Source organism: Camelus dromedarius, chromosome X (genome assembly GCF_036321535.1).
Source record: "Camelus dromedarius isolate mCamDro1 chromosome X, mCamDro1.pat, whole genome shotgun sequence".
NCBI classification, from domain to species: Eukaryota; Metazoa; Chordata; class Mammalia; order Artiodactyla; family Camelidae; genus Camelus; species Camelus dromedarius.
In genome coordinates, this window is record NC_087472.1 from 61,092,624 (window position 1) to 61,114,267 (window position 21,644).

General features: G+C 36.5%; 1 protein-coding gene across 2 annotated transcripts in view; it reads right to left on the minus strand.

The window, feature by feature from the left end:
• Positions 1–21,644, minus strand: part of EDA (ectodysplasin A) — a 325,997-nt gene that overhangs the window by 107,909 nt on the left and 196,444 nt on the right. For both annotated transcript variants that reach the window (XM_031446448.2, XM_031446447.2), the window contains exon 2: positions 380–485. In XM_031446448.2, coding sequence (XP_031302308.1) covers positions 380–485 — 106 coding nt within the window. The remainder of the gene's footprint in view (positions 1–379; positions 486–21,644) is intronic.

The following is a 21,644-nucleotide window of genomic DNA, read 5'->3' on the forward strand; positions in this document are numbered from 1 at the left end:
TCATGTAAAGTGCCACCGTGGCACAACACTGTCAATTCCAAGAATAAGACTGAATTCTCTTGGTGGCCTTAGTAGATATAGGATGTCCCCAGGAGAGATGAAGTCCTTATGGAGGGTGATCTTGAGAGATACAAATGCTACCATGACTCTCAGACATACTGTGAATGGATTAAATGTATCTGGGGTTGGAGGAGAAAGGATCCTTGTATAGTCAGTTCTATGTCAGAGGAGTAGGTTAGATAGTTTAGGCTGGAAAAAGCTGTGTGACCTTAGCTCTGTGGACAATATGTGAGCTGGTGAAGAACACTTGAGAAGGTAGTTCTCATAAGGATACTCTCATTAACTGGTATATGATAAAGGATCACCCAAGTAGACTTACCATCTGCTCCTTCACTGCTTTTGCTTCTTTTATTGCGACGAACACGCTTACTTTCCTCTTCAGGGTATGACTTTTCTTCTGGGATGAAGAAATTCAGAAGGGCCATCTGTAAAAATAACAAGTAGATGAGTCAATGGTTGACCCCAGTCAACCATAGCCAACGTTAAAAACTGACTCTCTGTAGACAGTCTACCTTCACCTTAAATTCAGTGTGTCTAAAACCTGAGCCCATCCTCCCTCCACTGGACAAATTCTTTTATTTTTGTTACTATTATTATTCCAATCATGTAGGCACAAATTTTTGGTTAATCTCTGAATCCCCTCTCTTCTGCTCCAAATATCTAATGAATAATCGTTCAAATCCCAATTCTCCATATAATTCTGGGGTTCAGAGAGCCCAGTCATAGATTTCTAACTTTCCTCATATACTACTGATGTCTGCCCAGAAGTAAACTTGAGTTTGCTACTCCCTCTTGGACTTCATTACTGTACATCCATGATTTTTCCACATTCCTCTTTATGCTGAACTTTTGGCTTGTTCCCAGAATGCTTTGCATCTGATTATGATTGGATGGTACTGTTTATGTCAATGCCCTTCTGTGAGTTAGTCATGCCAAGGCCCACAATTATTCTCTCCCTTTTCTAGATTCCTACAGCACTTGTGGTCTATAAGATTCATTTTGGTACTTGGTCCTCTACTGTCTTATGATGATCTCTCAAAATAATACAACATGTTTCATATGTGAATGAGCCTGGTTTCACTAATGATAATCACAGCTTAAATATATACTTGCTGAATTGAATAATAATCTTTCAGCACAAGTGCCTCTTTGTGGTTAAAAAAATATGTGCTTGAAGTAAACAGTGGGCAGAGTAGTAGGACTGAAAGTGATTCCAAACCTGACTCTGCCACTTTATAGCTGTGTAACCTTGGGTAAGTTACTTAAGCTTTAATTTCCTCATCTATAAATAGGGATAATAATAGTACTTTGCTCATAAAGTAGTTGTTGGGTTTGCACAGTACCTAGCATGTAATATGCACTCAATAAATGTTAGTTATTATAATTAAAATTAATGTTAAAAAAAACTAGTTCGGGGGTTAAAAAAAGAACTAATGAATTTGCATTTTCATCTTAATGTTGGTTCAAAAAATAAACAATTCTAGAATCCTCATGTCTGCTGCATCTCTGATTAATTGGAAAAAAAATGGGTTGGACTCAAGAAAGCCCCAACATTCTTTACAACTTTCTTCAAAATCCTGTGATTTACTGTTTACATAGAACAAGTATATCCTATAGTCTTAATATACAAGATTAGCATCTTGCAGAATATATTTGTGTATTAAATATCTAATCAATGAATGTATAGGTAATCTTCAACTTGCCATAGGGTTGTATTTAAAAACACTTAGGTTGAATCATATGAAACTACCATTTTTGTATGTCAAGCATGGTGGAATATCGGCAATTTCACGTGGTTCCACTAGGCAGAATTTTGTCACTTGGCTGGAAATGCACTTTCCCGTAGAATCAACATAATAACGTCTGGATAGGTTTCCAGATAAAGCCCATAGAAAGTTACTTAACCTGCAATATAAATAAACTATCATACTAGTAATAATATAATCCTAAACTGCTATTTGCAATAAAATCTCAATCATTTGCAACTCTAGAAGAACAAGTCATCCTGGATAGAAGAGTTTTCTTGATAACGTTGAGTGCTGAAACTTACTTCAGCTATTTCGGATAGAAATTAGTCTTCAATATACAATGTAATTCAGTGCTTACTGAATATAGAGAAGATTATTTGCCTGTATATTAAATGGCCCCAGTCCACTATGGTTCTGAGGGTTTTTTTTTTTATTATTATTACAATTACATTACAGAGCAAGACACGCTTTGTAGGAGAGAAGCATAAAGTTCTCTGGGAGCAAGAGGAAAAGTACCTAATACAGACTGGGGATGGACAAGGCTTCTGGGAGGAAGTGCTATCTCTGTGAGGCCTGAAGGATGCTGAGGAAATTGAAAAGGAATTCCAGGCAAATGGAGCACTGTGTTTAAAGGTTCAGAGTAAAGAGAGAATAGCAGTTTTTGGAAATACAAGTAGTTTAGAATAAGTGATAGGAGGTGGGGAGGAATGGGAAGGAGTGAGCCAAGAGACACTAAATCAAGGCCAGATCATGCTAAAGAATTAAGATTTATCCTGTAGCGGGGAGTCCTAGGAAGGATTTTTCCTTTTGTAAACTTTGTACCTTATGAAAATTTGAGCTATAGTTTACATATAGTAAAAGCCCACATTTTACGCATATGGTTTGAAGAGTTTTGAAAAATGTACACACCTTTGTAACCATCACCCACATCAAGACACAGAACATTTCCATCACCGCAGAATTTTCCCTTGTGTCCCTTCCAGTCATTCTTCAGCGCTACCCAACCCCAGGCAACCACTGTTCTGATTCCTATCACCATAGCTTAGTTTTTTCCTATTCTAGAACTTCACATAAATGGAACCATACAATATTATGTGATTTTCATGTTGTTTCTTTCCCTCAACACAATGTCTGTGAGACTCATCCCTGTTGTTGTGGATATCAGTAGTTCATTTCTTGTTCTTCCTGATTTTATTGTATGGGTATACTATAATTTTTTCATGTATTTGCCTGTTGAGGGACATTTGGATTATTTCCAGTTTGAGGCTATTATGAATAAAGCTGATATAAACATTTATGGATGAGTTTTTGTGGGAACATATGTTTTCATTTTTCTTGGGTAAACACCTAGAGGTTAGAATCTCTGGGTTATAAGTATTTGTTGTAAGGAACTGCCAAATTATTTTCCAGTGACTGTACCATTTTATACCCACTGGCAATGTAGGAGAGTTTCAGTGCTCCACATCTTCACTACACTTGGTAGTCTCAATATTTTTAATTTTAACCATGCTTGTGGCTGTGAAAAGGTGTTTCATTGTGGTTGGCTTTTGAGTTCTTAAACCTCTCTTTAATTCTTTTTTTAATTGAAGTATAATCAGATACAATGTATCAATTTCTGGTATAGAGCATAATGTCCCAGTCATGCATATATATACATATATTCATTTTCATATTCTTTTTTATTAAAGGCTATTACAAGATATTGAATATAGTTCCCTGTGCTATACAGAAGAAATTTGTTTTTTAATCTATTTTTATATATAGTGGTTAACCTTTGTAAATCTCAAACTCCCAAATTTATCCCTGCCCATCCCCTATCCCCTGGTAACCATAAAATTGTTAACTATGTATGTAAGTCTGTTTCTGTTTTGTAGATGAGTTCATTAGTGCCCTCTTTTTTCTTCTTTTTTTAAGATTCCACATATGAGTGGTATCATATGGTATTTTTCTTTCTCTTTCTGGCTTACTTTACTTAGAATGACCATCTCCAGGTCCATCCATGTTGCTGCAAATGGCATTATTTTATTCTTTTTTATGGCTGAGTAGTATTCCATTGTATAATGTAGCACAACTTCTTATCCAGTCATCTGTTGATGGACATTTAGGTTGCTTCCATGCCTTGGCTATCGTAAATAGTGCTGCTATGAATTCTTTAATGCTTTTATTGTCTCTCACCTTGCTGTCAGCTATCAGATTTTACTTCACCTACCTGGAACATCTTTTCTAGTCCCTTCAAATTTGCTGCTTAGAATCTCCTATAGGCTTGACATCTCATTAAAACTAACTAGAATCATGTACCAACAAAATGAATTGGCAGTCAGTGCGTTTTTGAATGGCTCTTCCAATAAGTAAGAGGCATATTCTCTGGCGGCTTAGAGGCCATTTGTTTACTGCTTATTCCTGGCTGTGGTCTGGGTAGGTGAATCTATCAGATAACTGAGTTTTACATGGGTATGTTATTACAGTATAATGCTATTCCTAGGGGAAAATGATTTTGAAGCCCAAATGGAGACCATCACCCCACTATCACCAACCGCAGTTCTAGAATTTTCTTCATACTCTGTTTTCCCTCATGGGCTCAGCTCCTATGGGGATTCTGGCAGGGCCTCCAGCACCTTCTTGTGTCCCAGGGGCAGCAGTAGGAAAATGTGCTCACACAGTAATTGTTCCAAAGGGTCTGATAGGAGCTTGTGAGAACTCAGGCTCCCAGGGGAGCAGAGCTGAGGGAGAAACTGGCTCCCGCATATAGAAGCAACAACTCCAGCTCCCATGGGTGGTAGGAGTGGCTTAAAGTCCTGTAAGAGAGGCTGCTGTTGTTGAGTATGGGTCATTCTTAAGTCAAGTATTCATTAGAAGAGGACTGTCTGTATATGAAAATGCTTTGAAGAGAACATAGTTTCTATTTTCTCAATGGAAACAACATAAAACATGGCTTATACTGAAAGAGGATCCCTATTCACAGTGCCCTTATTTGAGTCTCAATTAGAAGTAGGAGGGAAAACTATCTTCTGTGTAGTATAATGGTAAAGACAAAAATCAGTGCTGCTTGTACCAAAAGTCAGGAATTCTAGCTTTAGCTTTGCATTCATTATCTGGCCTCCAGAGGCAAGTTGCAGAACACGAACAAAACATCCTTCTCTCTTTGAATATTGCTTTCCTATTGCACAAAGGAGGAGGCATCAGGAATGTTGGCCACAGCCACACATTTTGCTCAAGGGAAAAAAAATCTAATTCTTTACACTTTATTAGCTGATTACACCCTTGTTTCCTATGGTAAAATTACATGGTAAACAGCACCTGCAGATGACAGGGATCTCAGCTGGAAACAATTCGTTAATAGTGATACGTGAGGGATACATCCATTATTGCCAGTGACTCTCCAGATATGGCTACAAATGTATTTTTTCTAATATCTAAACCCACACAATTATTGGTTACTATTTTATTTTTACCATGACAAGGAATAAATTTAATTTATTTTTATATTGCATAGTAATATATCTGATTGTGTTACATGATTGATAGGAAATTACAAGCTTCCAGAGGGTAGAGGCCACATTTTATCCAGTTTTTGTATTCCTATTGCCTAGCTCTGGGCCTGGCACATAGTAGGCCCCTAATAAGTATCTATCTGTTGAAATAATAAGACTATCAGTAATCCATTTCATAAAGCTAGGATTTTATTTGACTCTAATTGGACCACATTTTCTAGGATCAACCATGGAGAGGTAGACTAAGGACACATTATACTACTGGTAGTAATCCAATCAAAAGGATCTGAAGAGTGAGTTTCGGTAGGTCATTGACTCTCAAACTTTGGTGTGTGTCAGAATCACTAGGCATGTGTGTTAAAATGTAGAATTCTGGGCCTCTCCTCCCCCAAATTTAGACTGAGTAAGCCGAGAGGAGACACTAGACTCTGCCTTTTCAACTTGCTCACTGTGGGATTCTGAGGCAGGTTGTTCTTGAACCACATTTTGAGAAACTGTTATATTATTCAATCCTCAATGGGTTCATTATTTGGAGACTGAAAGGACTAAATCCTCTTTTGCCACTGGTAAAATAGGGCTCTCATATAGATAGTGCTTTTCACCTCTTATTCTGTCATTCCTAAAGTTAATCTGTCTATAGAAATTGGTACTTCATCTCTCTCAAGAGGAGGCAGGTACCTACCAGGCTTTCTAAAGTTGGCAAATCACCTATTTTTTAAGAAAGATTTCTCTTTCAATGTTCTTGAGTAAATTTTTTTTTATTGACACCACTGCCATCACTACTACCACCCATCAGCGATCAGCTGGGACCTTCAAATTAAAAAAAAGAAATATTTATACCCTGGGATATTTAACAAAATCTCCAAGTGATTCTCCCTTAGCAATGTGTGAGCATCCCAGTTCCAATGAGTGAAGTAGGGCTGCCCAAACTAGTTTGATGGGTATGTCATAGCTATAAAATGAATATAGAAGCTGACATTGAATATAATTTCAATCTTACAAGAACTCTTATCTCAACATAGTCTGAATTTCAACAAGAGGTCTGGAGAGGGTCACTAAGGGTGTTGTTGTATACGGAACAAACAGTGAGTAGTTATCGCATGGAGGGCGCTGAACTGGACACTATGTTTAACATACACAAACAACACACAAATAATCCTGAGTTGCTTTATTGTGCACTGATAGCACTATATAACAGGAGGCAGTAAGGTTTTAAAAGCAGTGTGACAACAAGGGAAGCACAGTATGTGCTGTTGCTGAATCGAGTAAGCCAGCTCCTGAGAGCGAGCAAACAAGAACACTTCAACATTGATCACAGCATCCCATGGAAGCTGCCACCAGTGGGATTGGTGTAGAGGTGGCAGTAATCAGCCCAAGTGCCAAAGGAAATTGGCTCCTTGGACATCTCTGGTGTGAGTGCCAAAGATTGTTATTCCCTATTGTAAATATATCTGATGATGATTGAAATTACGTAGTAAAGCTAAACATGGAAGCTAAGCAGAATCAACACTTTCCACATAGAACTAAAAGCAGTCGCTGAATTCTGCTCTCTAGGCAGTTTGACTTAAAAATCACGGCCCAATAATGCAAGTGACTTTAAAATAGAAAGCAAAATAAAAAAGAACAGTATCTTTCTTTGAGGAGATTACCATAGTGTGGCACTAGCAAGAAATTATACAACAGACCAGTTCAGTCTCTGGCTTTTCTTCCTCCCATTTTTGGGCTGTACAGATCATTTAACACTTATCAAATAATGCCTTATATCTCTTTCATATAAATTTGTCTTCTCCCCATTGGTAGTAAGGTCCTCAAAGGTAGCTCTATTTGTAGGTACAGAACCTGAGAAACCTGTGTGGACTTGTTCTCTGGATAAGGTGAAATCTGATTAAGATGCACATTAAGGGGAAAGATGAGTTATTTTAAACACACAACTAACACAAATGAGTAAAATGGATGCCTACTCTGATCATCTGTTTCCTAGGTTTGGCTCTGTTCCTAACATCCAGAACAGAGCTGGAAAAAATAGACAATTACTGAAGCGAGTCTCATCAATGGACAATGCAAGTTTATCTAGCTTTTGTATCATTTTGAAATTCACACCTGCCACAGATGTCACATCTACCTCGTTGAACTGTTTTGTTGTCAGGGTTGGAGTCATGCTTAATGTGAAATGGCAAGAGAGAGGACCAGCGCTACTGAGATTCTGGAAGTCAACTGGTGTATGAACATTAAAACAATGTTTCACTGTTAACGTGTGCAGAGATTCAATGACAGAAGGATGCCCAAGCATCTTCAGGATGGTGAGCTTTACAGCATAACCATAAGAAAGGGTGGCATAAGAAATACTCTAAAGGATGCACTGAAGCATAGCTTCAAATAGCACGACATAGTTGTGGTCTGCTGGGGGAAAACAGCAGCAGAGACCAGCTTGGAATGCAACAGTATGGAATTTGGAAACTTTCTGAGCAAAGGCTTTTAGCTGACCACAATTTGAACACAGAAATAGACAGTGACAGGCTCTACAAATAGCAGCTGCAGCCACAAATCAAAGAGCAGTTTGTATGTATGTCATATAGAAAGGACGTTTGGTTGCTGAGATTTGCAAATATTAACTACTATATATAAAAATTGATAAAAAAAATTTCTTCTATATAGCACAGGGAGCTATATTCAATGTCTTCTAATAACCTTTAATGAAAAAGAATATGAAAATGAATATATGTATATATAAGCATGATTTGGACATTAGGCTGTACACTAGGAATTGACACATTGTAACTGATTATACTTCAATAAAAAAAAATTAAAGAAAAGGCTTTTGGTTGAAGATTTAGTCTTTGCTCCCTCCAAGTGTGAAATCAATAGTGACATCTTTGAATAAGGAGAAGGGCAGCAAAATATACTGGACATCACTGCCAGATTCCTTTGAGAGAATCTGCTTATTTAATATGTAATCCCCCATACTTCTAAAGTGAAAGGCACTTTGACACATAAGGAGAAAAACATACGCTGTCACTTGTAATACTTGGGAATCACTTAGGGCTATCATTTGTGAATAGAATTCATTTATAAATTAGAAGGTCCCTATAGAACTTATTATATAAACACTAGGATAAAACCATCTCACCAATACTGAGCTCTGGATTCAGAAAACATTAGCTTAAGTACATCTTCTTAATTATGAATTCTTAAATGGTTCTTGAAAATTTTATAACAATGTTGCAGTTTACCTTTACAAAGCTGGACCAATGCAGGTTAAAGGAGCATTATGACCAAAATGAGACTGCCTGCATCATCCGTTTAGTTTAAACTACGATTTTTCCCTTGTCCAAAATTTCACTATGGCGGGGGAGGGTATAGCTCAGAGGTAGAGCGCATGCTTAGCATGCACGAGGTCCTGGGTTCAATCCCCAGTACCTCCATTAAAAAATTAAAATAAATAAATAAATAAACCTAATTACTTCTGCCCCGAACACAAAACAAAACAAAACAAAACAAAAAACAAAAAACCCCACAAAATTTCACTACCACTAGCATTCTATAAAATCCCTTCTGGTTCCCAGTGGAGACCTAAAAAACATAAACTACCTCTAAGCCATGTCTGACCACCACATTCAAGATCAAGTACGGAGGACAGGTAAGAGTGAGGTAGCTAGTGAAAAGAGAGTTGCAACAGTTTGAACTTGATGGGAGGAGACTAGGAAATGGGTAAGAGGCAAATGAAGAAACAGATGGCTACTGATTCTAAAAGGGCAAAAATGTTCTAAACATTGTGGAATAATTAAGCAGTGAGAAGGATTTTAGGGAAGGATAAAAAATCATATCCAGTTTCAGTTGATGCTAAAATATGTTTTAGACAAAAGTTTAAGTGTTACAGCTAGGGCTCACAGTGAAAGAAAGGATAGAAACAATGAAACAATGATCCAACATACTCATGGGATTGGGTAGATAACAAGGATGTGAACACAGGTACATGACCAGTGGACCATTAAACCAGGACTGGCTCACAGGAATGTGAGTGTAGAAAGTGAATCTCAAAGGGAAAGGTCAGGCAGGATAGGGTGTATGTACCATGAATTGAATTCAAAGGAGAGTGTAAGATACAAGTGTTGTAGGGGCAGAAAAGTTAAACAGTGCTGATACGAACAGCAGAGATTCGGCCAGCAATAAATGTTGGTGAAGCACAAACCTCAGGATAGGGGAAAAATGTAAAGTGCCTGGGACACAAGTCCAGAACTTTAAACACTGCAAAACTACAATCACCAAGGGCAGAAAAGGCCTGCTAATAAAATTTCAAGGCCAGGAAGACCATTTCACTGTGAGATTAGATAAATCTAAAGTTACAGTGCTGTCCTTAGATAACTTGGCATTTTAGTGCCTCTTGTATCCAAGTGTGGTTGGGGCCTACCTTGAAATAAATACAAAACAACTGGTTATGTGACATAATAGTAGATCAATACTGCTTCTGTAGCTGTAAAACTAGGAGAAAAAAATTTTTGAAAAAGTATAGATATTGATTAGAATCCAGCATTAGGATGTTTCTATGGAAATCTTCTTTTCTCAGAGGAAAATTCCTGACTCCTGCTTATAACCATGACAGTGAGTGAAGAAAGCCTCATGCTGAGTACTGTCTCATAAATCTTTTCCATAGCATCTCAACAGTTACCCACTCAAAAAGAAATTAGGAAAAAATATAAACAAATGAAATGAAGTATAGCAAAATACTCTATTCATTAAAGTCAATTTTATGCATATCCATTGTTTGATTGTTAGTTTAGAGACTAAAACTATCTTTCATGGAGCAATGGGGAATTAGATTTCACTGCTGTCTACTAAAGCTTTCACAGAGCTTTAACCCCAATGAATCCTCTAATTTCTATTAATGGGTAGACAATACAGGTTTATCCAATTTATAGTTAATTGCTTCTAATTACAAACATTTCCCCTCCAAATCATTAAGGTTATGAACTTCAAGATTTGGCAAATATACAGACATCTGGATCAAGGTGGTTGACTAACCAATTTTACCTCCTCTCTTTCCCAGGATCCCATGAAGCAAGTAACAACAACAACAAAAAAAGATAAATGAAGAAAACAATAGAAGGAATCAGCAGTAAAGAGATTTCAATATGTTTCTGAAAGGCAGAAAGTGGATAGGATGCTGACCCATAAAGAAGGGCCGAGAAAGTGACAGAGGAGGTGCTTACAGCCTGGAGGATGCTGGTCTGCCCTGTAGGACCCCAGAGAAGTTTGCAACTTGGAAATGCCAGGTAAGGGAGAGGATGAGAATCAAATGTCGGAAATAGGCTGAAAGCCTGGGTACTGAAAAATCATCTCTTGCCCTAGTGTATAGATCCCCTAGTATTCAGGCATTTATTTCCAAGGCAAAAACAAAAAACAAACAAACAAACAAAAACAACTAAAAGATTCTTCTCTAAAGAGATTGTCATCTAAGAACAATTGAAGTAGCTAGTATGGGCATGAGTGCCCCAGAGCAAAGACATTTATGTTCTGGAATTTTGAGGTCCTCACTAGCATAATGGCTCTATGTGCACAGGTGGGGCTTACAGGCTTCATATTTGGGGTATCCAAGCCACTTTGTTCAACCCCTAGACACATTATGAAATTTCAGAACATCAAACATAAAAAGAAGATCCTGAAAGCTCCAAGAGAAAAAGAGCACTAACAGTTATAGAAAGAAGAACTGGAATAGATTGATCATCTCATCAGCAACACTGGGTATTAGAGAAAACAATGGAGAAAGTTTCAAAGTTTCAAAGTTTCAAAGTTCCTAGGGAAACTTATTTTGAACCTATAGTTTTATTCATAGCCAACTATATCTTAAGCTTCATAGTTAAAAAAAAAAACCCTGTCCAGATTGCAAAGATTCAAAGTTCACCTCTCACCCCTTTCCTAGGAAGTTACTTAGAAATATACTCCAGCAAAATGAGAGAGTAAAGAAAGACAGAGATACACACTGGTTCTGGAAACAGTGAATCCAAAACGAGAGACTAATAAAAGTTAAGTCCAAGGATGACAGCTACATAACAGGCCTAAGGATCACTCAGTCCAAATGGAAGGAAGGAGGGCTCCAGGAGGGAAGAACCTCAAATATAGGAGGATATGAGTGTTCAAGACTTAATTCACCTTTTAGAAATTACAGAAACTATGGATGCTGCCGACAATGTGAGAAAAAAATAGAGGCAATTAGAAAATCCAGGAAAAAACAAAACATTATACAAATTAAGAAATGTTAAATCTCTCATAGCCCTTGACAGAAGAGAGAAAAAATGTGAAGGGTCACAATAGTATAAACACTGCATACTGATTTTCAACGTTCACAAATAACCAATTACAAAAGCACAGGATAATGTAATTATAGAGATACTTAATTATAGATAAAGAACAAAACATAAATGGTATCCCTTTTGGCAGTTGTGAAAAGTAAAAGTACAAATGACAAGAGTTAGTAGGTAGAAGAGATGAGAGATAAAGGGAAGAACTAATGGCCTCATCTTACAAATAAGAGTTAGGAGATATTCTCTGCAGGTTATGGAACAAGAAATAAAGGTCTAAGCCTATTTCTCTAACAAACAGAGAAACTAAAAGGCATGATAACTACATTGGGACAAGAGATAGAATAATTGAGGCAAAGTCACATTTATCACAGTAGAAAATTAATAGATAAAATCTAAAATAGATAAATCAAATAATAGGATATGTGGAAGCAATTATCAGAAGAACTAAACAGAAACAGTTAATAAAGTTAAAGGTAATAATGTCAGAGGATTAGAACTAGGGGTAGGGAGGGCTAGAGCAGAGGAATGTTGCTTACATTATAAGCCTTTATGTACATAGTTTGTATTTTTAGAAACCACGTGCATGTACTACTTGGCTATTTCAAAACCAATCAGGAACCTTGAAACAGGAATCTTCTTTATCTATTCACTTGTTGATGGACATATGTGTGTGTGTGTGTGTGTGTGTGTGTACACATGTATAACAATCACTTTGCTGTATACCAGACACTAATGCAACACTGTAAATCAACTATTCTTCAATTTAAAAAATGTTCTTAAAAAAAGAGAAAGGACATAGACTTTGGAGCAGGGGTGGAGGGAAAGAGGCAGATTGAATAATAGAGACAGGAGCCATGTTGAGATGCCCCCCTGCCAGCACTCCTTTTCAGGTGAGGGTGCTCAGAGGCTGGTTTGAGTTTAATAGTGGCAAAAGATTCCTGTTTCAAGGTTCCTCATTGGTATATATACAACGGAATATTACTCAGCCATAAAAAAGAATGAAATAATGCCATTTGCAGCAACATGGATGGACCTAGAGATTATCATATTAAGTGAAATAAGTCAGACAGAGCAAGACAAATATCATATGATGTCGCTTATATGTGGAATCTATGTCCTTTCTCTTAACAAAAACTATGGAGTAATTTACAACCAGCTTCATTCTCAGCCATGAAGATTACTATTAATGGTTTTATAGGGATACAATACACTGCACATACTTAAGTGTACAGCTTGTTAAGTTTTGACATATGTATGTACACCTCTGAAGCCATCATCACAATCAAAACAGTGAAGATGTCCACCATCCCCCAAATTTTCCTCATACCCTTTTGTAATCCCTTCCCACTAAGCCATGTCTTGGATGCCCTCTGCATTCCAAGGAAATTGCTGATCTCCTTTCTGTAACTATTGACTAGTTTTCATTTTCTAGAATTTTTAATAAACAGAATCATATGATGCATACTTTTTTGGGGTCTGGTTTCTTTCACCCAGCTTAATTATTTTGAGGTTCATCCATGTTATAACATATATCAGCAGTTCATTTTTTTTTGATAAGTAGTATTCCATTGTATGGATGTAAGAGAGTTTATTTATCCGTTCACCTGTTTATAGAAACAATGGGTTGTTTCCAGTGTTTAGCTACTAAAAATAAAACTGTTATAGACATTAGCGTACAAGTCTTTGTGTAGACATATACTTTCATTTCTCCTAGAACATTGCAGTGGAACTGCTGGTTTAATGGTAAGTATATGTTATAAGAAACTGTCAAACAGTTTTCAAAAGTGGATGTGCCATTTTATATTCCCACCAACAGTGTGTAAAGAGTTGCAATTTCTCACATCCTCATCAGAACCTGGTATGGTCAGTCTTTTTAAGTTTAGCTATTATAAAAGGTGTGTAGTGCTCTCTCATTGCGGTTTTAATTTGCTTATCCCTAATGACTAATAATGTTGGGTATCTTTTCATATATCTTCTTTGAAGTATCTATTCATACCTTTCACCCATTAAAAATTGAGTTGTTGTTCATTTCTTATTGAGTTTTAAAAGTTCGTTATATAAAAAAGAGTTTGCTAAATATTTTGGTTACAAGTCCTTTGTAAGATATGTGATTTGCAAATATTTTCCTTCCTATCTATGGCTTGCTTTTTTAATTATCTTAACAGTGTCTTATAAAGGGCAGAGTCCCCAATTTTGATGAAGTTCAATTTATCAGTTTTTTTCTTTTATTGATAATATTTTTGGTGTCATATCTAAAAAATTCTTTGCCTGATAGTTCAGGAATTTACATTTAAGTCTATGATCCATTTTGAGTTATTTTTTGTAGAATGTGAGGTATTAATCAAGGTTCTTTTTAAAATAATGATGTCCAAATGTTCCAGCATGATTTTTATTAGAAAGACTATGCTTTCTCTACTGAATTGCCTTACACTTTTGTTAAAGATCAATTGACCACATATGTGTGGACCTATTTCTGGGCTCACTATTCTGCTCTTTGATCTACTGTCTATATTTATATTAAGAACTTATTTACAAAATAGAAACAGATTCACAGACATAGGGAACAAACTTATGATTACTGGGGAGAAAGGGGAGGGAAAAATTGGGAGTTTGGGATTGGCAGATACAAACTACCATATATCAAATAGATAAACAACAAGGTCCTACTGCATAGAGCAGGGAACTATATTCAATACCTTGTAGTAACCTATATGAAAAAGAATGTATGTGTGTGTGTATAACTGAATCACCACGCTGTACACCAGAGACTAACACAACATTGTAAATTGACTATACTTCAATAAAAATTACTGTGTCTTGATTACTGCTGCTCTCCAATGAGCTTTGAGATCAGGGAGCATAAGTCCTCCAAGCATTTTTCCTCCCCTCAAAGTTCTTCTGGATATTCTAGGTCCTTTGCCTTTCCAGGTAAACTTTATAATTGGATTGTCAATTTCTACAAAAAAATTAGGATAGATCAAGTTGGGGAGAACTGACATCTTAACATTATTTCATATTTTTGATGCTATTATGAAAGATATTTTAAATATCAATTTCTGACTGTTAATTGCTAGTATATATGAACATAATTAATTTTTAAATAGTGACTCTGTCCTGTGAACTTGTTATATTCACCTGCTAGTTTCTAGAGGTTGCTTTGTAGATTTTGTATGATTTTCTACAAAGATGATCACATTGTCTGCATATAAAGACAGTTTTATTTCCTTTCAAAACTGGTTGCCTCTTTTCTTTTTCCAAAACTGGTTGCCTCTTATTTATTTTCTTCTTCTCTATTGCACTTGTTAGAACCTCTGGCACAGTGCTGACTAGAAATGATGTGAGGAAACATACTTACTTTGCTCCTCATCTTAGAAGGAAAACATTCAGTCTTTCACCGTACAGTATGATGTAAGGTCATGGAGGAAAGTCAATGAAATCACAGAGGAGGGAGTTATTCTGCTTGGGATAGGGAAGTTGGGGCCTTTTGAACTGGCATTTGAAGAGTAATCAGGAGACTTCTAGGCTGAGGTGAGAGAGAAGGGCATTTCAGAGAAGTGGTTACAACTTAAGGCAGTGCTTTAGAAGTTTTCCCACACTTCCAATACCCTCCTTACTCATTTTAGAGAAATTTTGCATTCTATTACAATAAATATTTGTTTAATATAATGAAGTGATTTTCTATAACCCAGAGTAGACTCTACGCTCCAGGAATACACATCTTGGACCCTGGCAGACTACTGCCAGCTCTGTGTGAAAGAGCTGAAGGTCACTGGTAAACAATCAGAAACTAGGAGCAGCTTCTTTGGGGTAGTTGTCTAACCTCAGAATCATGTCAATCAAACATTAGGCATGCAATTAGAAATACTCTAGCTTCAAAGCTTGTATGTTTGCCTAAGGACCAAAATTATCATTTGCTCACTCTCTGATTACCCCAGATCCATGATGAGCCAAGTTCTACCTAGCACTGCCAAAACCCAGCAAGAATGCTTTTAATAGCTTTAAACAAGTTTTCAAATTTCTTTGGCAAATCAAGTCAGCTGTACAGTATCTTGCTGGGGTCTTCAGTTGACATTCAACTGGGGACCATGCAGAGCCCAGTTCTAAGAAATAAATAACGTGAAGAATCATGTTAGTACTGAGATCCTTGAGCATTTGCCAGTTGGATTTTTTGACTTGTACTAATAATGTCTATTGAAATAGTAATCAGAGACCTCATCTCTCATCAGCTGATACCCAGTTGTGTGGAAAGTGCTGCCATATAGTGCTTGAGAGTTGATTAGAAATGTTTTGCTTATTTCTTGCCAATAGAGGTCAAATTCTGTTAAAACAAATACCTTTAACATATAATGGAAGGTTTTGTAGAATGAAGACACTTCTAAGTGTAAGTTGGTGGCACATTTATTTCTAGTAACACCCAGTACAGTAGGGGTCAAGGCAACCAAAGGATTTGAATAACCAAAGAGTTTGCTTTCTGTAAAGGCTACCAAAACTTTTCCGAGTTCCCATTGTCATGTTTTTCAACTATTTAAAAATTAATCTATGCCCATTATAATATATGTTTAATACTTTATGTAGTCCCTGTCTCTGGTGGCAACCCATTTCCCAAGGAAGTGTCCCTGATTTACAATTTTCTGCACCAACAAATAGACTTAATCAGACTTTACTTTATATAGTTTGCATTATGAGAACAATAGTTATTTTTATTCTTTTTTTTGTAAGAAAAAAATCACAAGCTTCCTCTTCATTCCAAAAGTCATTGCCTCAGTGTCTACATGGGTTCTATTCATAATTATCACTATCTTTCACTTCAACTGCTCCCCAAAGATTTAGCAATTATCTGAATAAATGTACTTAAATGGTTCTAAATCTACCCACCCAGTGCAACACACCAAAAACTACCTGAATTTTCATAAAACCCCAAATCATTCACTTAATAAACACTTACTGATAAAACACTGTGGAATGCAAAAGATACTAGACAATGTAATAGAGATATAAATATAGTAAGATATAGTCCTTGCCATCCACATAGTCACAGTTCAGCAGGATGGCTCTTAACCAGGTTCAAGTATCAGAATTATGTTTCAGAATTGACACAGGCAGTGCTGAGATCACCACTTAAGGAAGTAACATCTGAAGGGGCTTCTCAAGGGTTAGTAGTTTGATAGAGCTGGAACTTAAGAGGCATCCAAGGCAGAGGAAATAGCATGTAAAAATGTATTAAAAGCATGATACTTAGCTCTAAATTTTCTTATCTATAAAATGGGAATAATAATCACCTCATAGGGTTGTTGTGAGAATGAAATGAGTACACGTGTGGAAGTGCCTGGTGCATCATAGATGTTTAATCAATGTTGCATTCTTTGCCTTAACATTTAAAATTATTTAACCAATTAACTTTTTCCACCTAGTGTGACCCCGAAGAAATGGCACACAGAATGTATAAGATGGAATTGGGAATCAAAGGGGGAAAGACAAGTTTGAAGCTTGGAAGAGATGGGGCAACGTGGCAGTACTGGGTATGCCCGGAGAGGGAGGACATAAGTTAGGGTTACAGGGCAATCAAAGTCAGATGGAACTAAGAGTTTTAAAAGAAATTCTGTATCTGTGAGTCACATTGTGATGGGAAAAGGAATTAAAGTGACTCTGGATATCTGGTCCTAAAGTGAGAAGAAATACAGCATATATATTCTGAGTACATTTTAGTCTCTCTCTGTTATTTCCATGTTCAGGAGGTGACAAGAGAAAGTAGGGTGTGTGTGTGTGTGTGTGTGTTTAGTGATGATAGTGAAGGAGGGGAGAAGAAAGGGATGCTCTGGATACATCCAGAAAAACAATTATCTTATAGGCATCTTGCTTACCAATAAAACTCCCTCTACTTTCTGCACAACAATCACATTGGATTGATTCTCTGCCACCAGTGACTTAGCATTCACTTTAGCAGATGCTTCCTTTGCCTTTGTTGTAGCTAATTAAAATCGAAGCACAAAATCTACACATTTATCAGAAAGTAGTAGCCTGAATTTAAATAGCTTTTTCCAATATAAAAAAAGCCTAAGATTTTATCAGCATTTTATCTCCCTCAATTCCAATAAGGGGAGAATTGGTTAGTAAAACAAAAGCTATTGTTTAAAGCGTTCATAGACTGTAACCAATCAAAAGTGGGTAAGATTGTCACTAGTGAAATTTAAATTAAAACAGCAATAAGGTAGCACTACATATCCATTAGGAAGGCTAAAATTAAGGGAAAAAACCCTGACAATACCAAATGCTGGCAAGGATGCAAAGCAACAGGGACTCTCATTCATTGTGAGTGAGAATGCAAAATAGTAAGGCACTTTAGAAGGCAGTTTAGAAGTTTCTTACAAAGCTAAAGATACTCTTAACATAAAACGCAGCAATTGCACTCCAAAATATTTACCCAACTGATATGAAATTTATTTCTATACAAAAAGTAGCATGTGACTATTTCAGCAGCTTTATTCATAATCACAAAACACTAGAAACAATCAAGATGTCCTTCAATTGGTAAATGGATAAACAAACTGTATACATACATATAGTGGAAACTATTCAGTGAGAAAAAAGGAATAAGCTATCAAGCCACACAAAGATGTGGATGAACCTAAAATACATCTTGCTGAGTAAAAGAAACCAGTTGGAAAGGCTATACTGCATGATTCCATTTATATAACATTTTTGAAAAGACAAAAACTATGAGATGGTAAACAGATGATGATTGGTGGTTGACAGAGTTTCGAGGAGGAGGAGGAGGCAAGGTTGAATAGGTGAAGCACAGGGTTATTTTTAGGGCAGTGAAACAATTGTGTATGATACTGTAATGGTGGATACATGACACTGTTCATTTTTGAAAACCCACAGACCCTTACAGCACAAAGAATGAATCTTAGGTATGCAAAATTTAAAAGTCATCAGGAGATTGATCTCAGGATGGAATGCACATTGTCACAGAAGAACTAATTATATTACATATGTATGAAACAACCTCACTGAGAGGAGAGTGGGGAGAAAAAGAGCTGACCGAAATGACTTTGGAAATGAGTAGAGTTCATCAGACTAAAGACAAAAGAAACTGTAGATAAGCATGTACTTTATTTGATAAAGTTGCCTCCATGGAGGTATGGGTTAACAATTCTGAAACCACTATACATGCGTATTGAAATTAGATGATTACATGTTTTTTTTTTTTTTTTGAGGGGATGTAATTAGGTTATTTATTTATTTAAGTGGAGGTACTGGGGATTGAACACAGGATGCATGCTAAGCACGTGCTAAACCACTGAGCTATACCCACACCCTTGGATGATTAAATGGATGGTGGATGGGAGTGGGAGGTTATAGGCAGCAGAGGAGAAGGCAAGAACGATCCATATGGTAATGAGTTAGAGTTGGAGACATCAGTATACACTCATGTTTAGCTTACTATACATATAAATGGTTATACATAGAAATGTCTATGTGTATAAATACTGGCTAGTATATACACATATATTTCTTTTCTCTGTCAGCCAAGAAGGCCTAGAAGTAATGACAACCCACTGGGAAAAAGCACTCAGGTTTTGCTTTTACTTTACAATCTTTTGGAGGATGGTGGGGGATTTGGTTTATTTATTTATTTAACGGATATACTGGGGATTGAACTCAGGACCTCATGCATGCTAAGCACTGCTCTACCACTGAGCTATATCTTGCTTTAAATGCCCTTTTCCAATAAAAAAGAATCAGGGGGTCCTTGGAGAATTGGTTAATGATAGGACTGACTGGGGCAGGAAATATACATATGAGATTTTAGCATGTTATAGTGCCACAAAGAAGTAGTTAGTAAATGTCCACATGGATGGTGGTATGTCAAATGGACACAGGAGCCAACTGAGAGAGCTCCCAATAGCCAAAGCTGGAACAATTTGAACAAAAAGTAGTATTGGATTATAACCCAAAGTATATTAAAAAAAATCCTTATGTCTCTATTTATATAAACAAATGATTAAGCAAACAAATAAATGGGTGAGAATACACAACACCCATGTAGAAGAATCCCAAATAATTCACATAGCTAGTTTACCCTCGAGAAGGTGGAGTGTAACTCCTCGCTCATGACTTTCAAAGAGTATAGAGTGAAAGGGGGGAAATGAATAATTTCACAGTTGAGAAACCCAACACTAGCCCAGCCAGGTGACCAAGGTTAACATTAACAGTGATAAGACATGTTAATAGTATTTACTTTTAATATGATGTGTTGAGAATGGCATTTTACCTCTGTGGTCTTCCTCCCCCAAACTTTATAACCCGTGAGAAAAACATCAGACAACTTGAGGAACATTCTACAAAACAGCTGACCAATACCCCTCAAAACTGTTAAGACCATTGAAAACAAGGAAAGTCTGAGAAATTGCCATTGTCAAGAATAGACATAAGAGACCAGGTGTACACTATGGCATCCTTTATGGGACCTTGTAAGAGAAAAAGGACACTCCGCAGAAACTAAGGAAATGTGAATAAAGTATGAATTTTAGTTAATAAGAATATATCAGTATTAGTTCATTTGATGTAACAAATGCACCATAACAATATAGTAGGGGACATAGAGATAGAGTACATGGGAACTCTGTAGTGTATTTCAAAGCATTTTGTGAATCTAAAGCTACTTTAAAATAAAAAGTTTATTTAAAATATTGCATTAAGGTCTTATTTATCTAGAAAAAAAACTGGACAAAGGAATATATAACCTAAGGTAAAACCAGAAGAACTTGTCAAAGCAATGGTGAAGAAGCTAAAGATATTTGCAGAGTGGGATCACCCTGTGAAGATTCCCAGCACAAAGGAAAAGGAGAAAAGTATGCATACAAAAGAAGCTGCTTTCACTGCAGTGACATGCAAAATCTTATCTGGCAAGGTTAAATAGTAGTGCTCTGGAATGTCATGATAGCACAATAGGAATTAGCCAAATAACTTAGCCTGCAGTTACCCACAGACTAATTTGTTTTCTGAAGAACCACATTCCAAAGTTTACACAAATCAAGAAGCCCACAAAGATTTATTTTTAGTGTCTTTTTTTTTCTTTCAGATAATACTAAAATTGAACTTTTTTAGATATGAGATACAATTTGAAAGTTCATTATTGGAGATTCCAAACATAAATGCTATGACTTTCTATTTGTTTACAATCCCACTCAGAATCCAAGATTTTCTCACCTCCAGATTTGATCTTTACAATTGAATTCATGGTAAGTCCAAAAGGAAGTGCTCTTCTATAGCCACTATTGGAATTAAATTTTGCAAGAACCACCAGCACCAATAAAAACAAAATTATGTAGATCTGTGTACTTGACTGGACTTGAGGTAGCCATTATATAAGGTAAAAGGCAAGACCGTTGGAGAAGGTGGGAGCTCAGTGGCATCAGATGATTATTTCACACCACATATACTTGTTAATCTGGATGAGACTAAGGTTATAAGTGTCTGTGACTGTCTCCTTGAGAAACAAGTTGGCGGTCTTATGGTTCTGAGTTTCCCTGAAATATTTATTCTGTTATCCCTTTGGGTAATTATAGCTTATTAGCCCTAGTTATATTCTCATGTTGCATAGTAAATTATTCTCCTCTCTCCTTGGTGTTTACATCCTTCAGACAGTTGTGTCCCCACCCCCTTCCCCCTTAGTCATCACTTAGCTAAATTGTATAGACAAAATTCTTTTAATCTTTGCTCATAAATCAATCCCTCTGGCCCCTTAATCATTTTTGTTACTCTTCTCTGAACTCTCTCCAATTAATCTATATCTTTCCAGTTAATGAGTTTGGAGAAGCTGAATAGCCCAGGTGTGATCCTAGTTATGCTTGGTGTCTATGTGTTTGTAAATGCACCCAAGGGTCTTTTGTAATGGGGACAAAAAATGTTAATAAATTAACAGTGGCTTTTCTGCTCCATTTTATAGTACTCAAAATGGTAAATTATCCTTCAGCTATGGATTTTTTCATCATCAATGGCCATTTCTCCAGTTCAAATTTTCTTAGATCACAAAATTTATT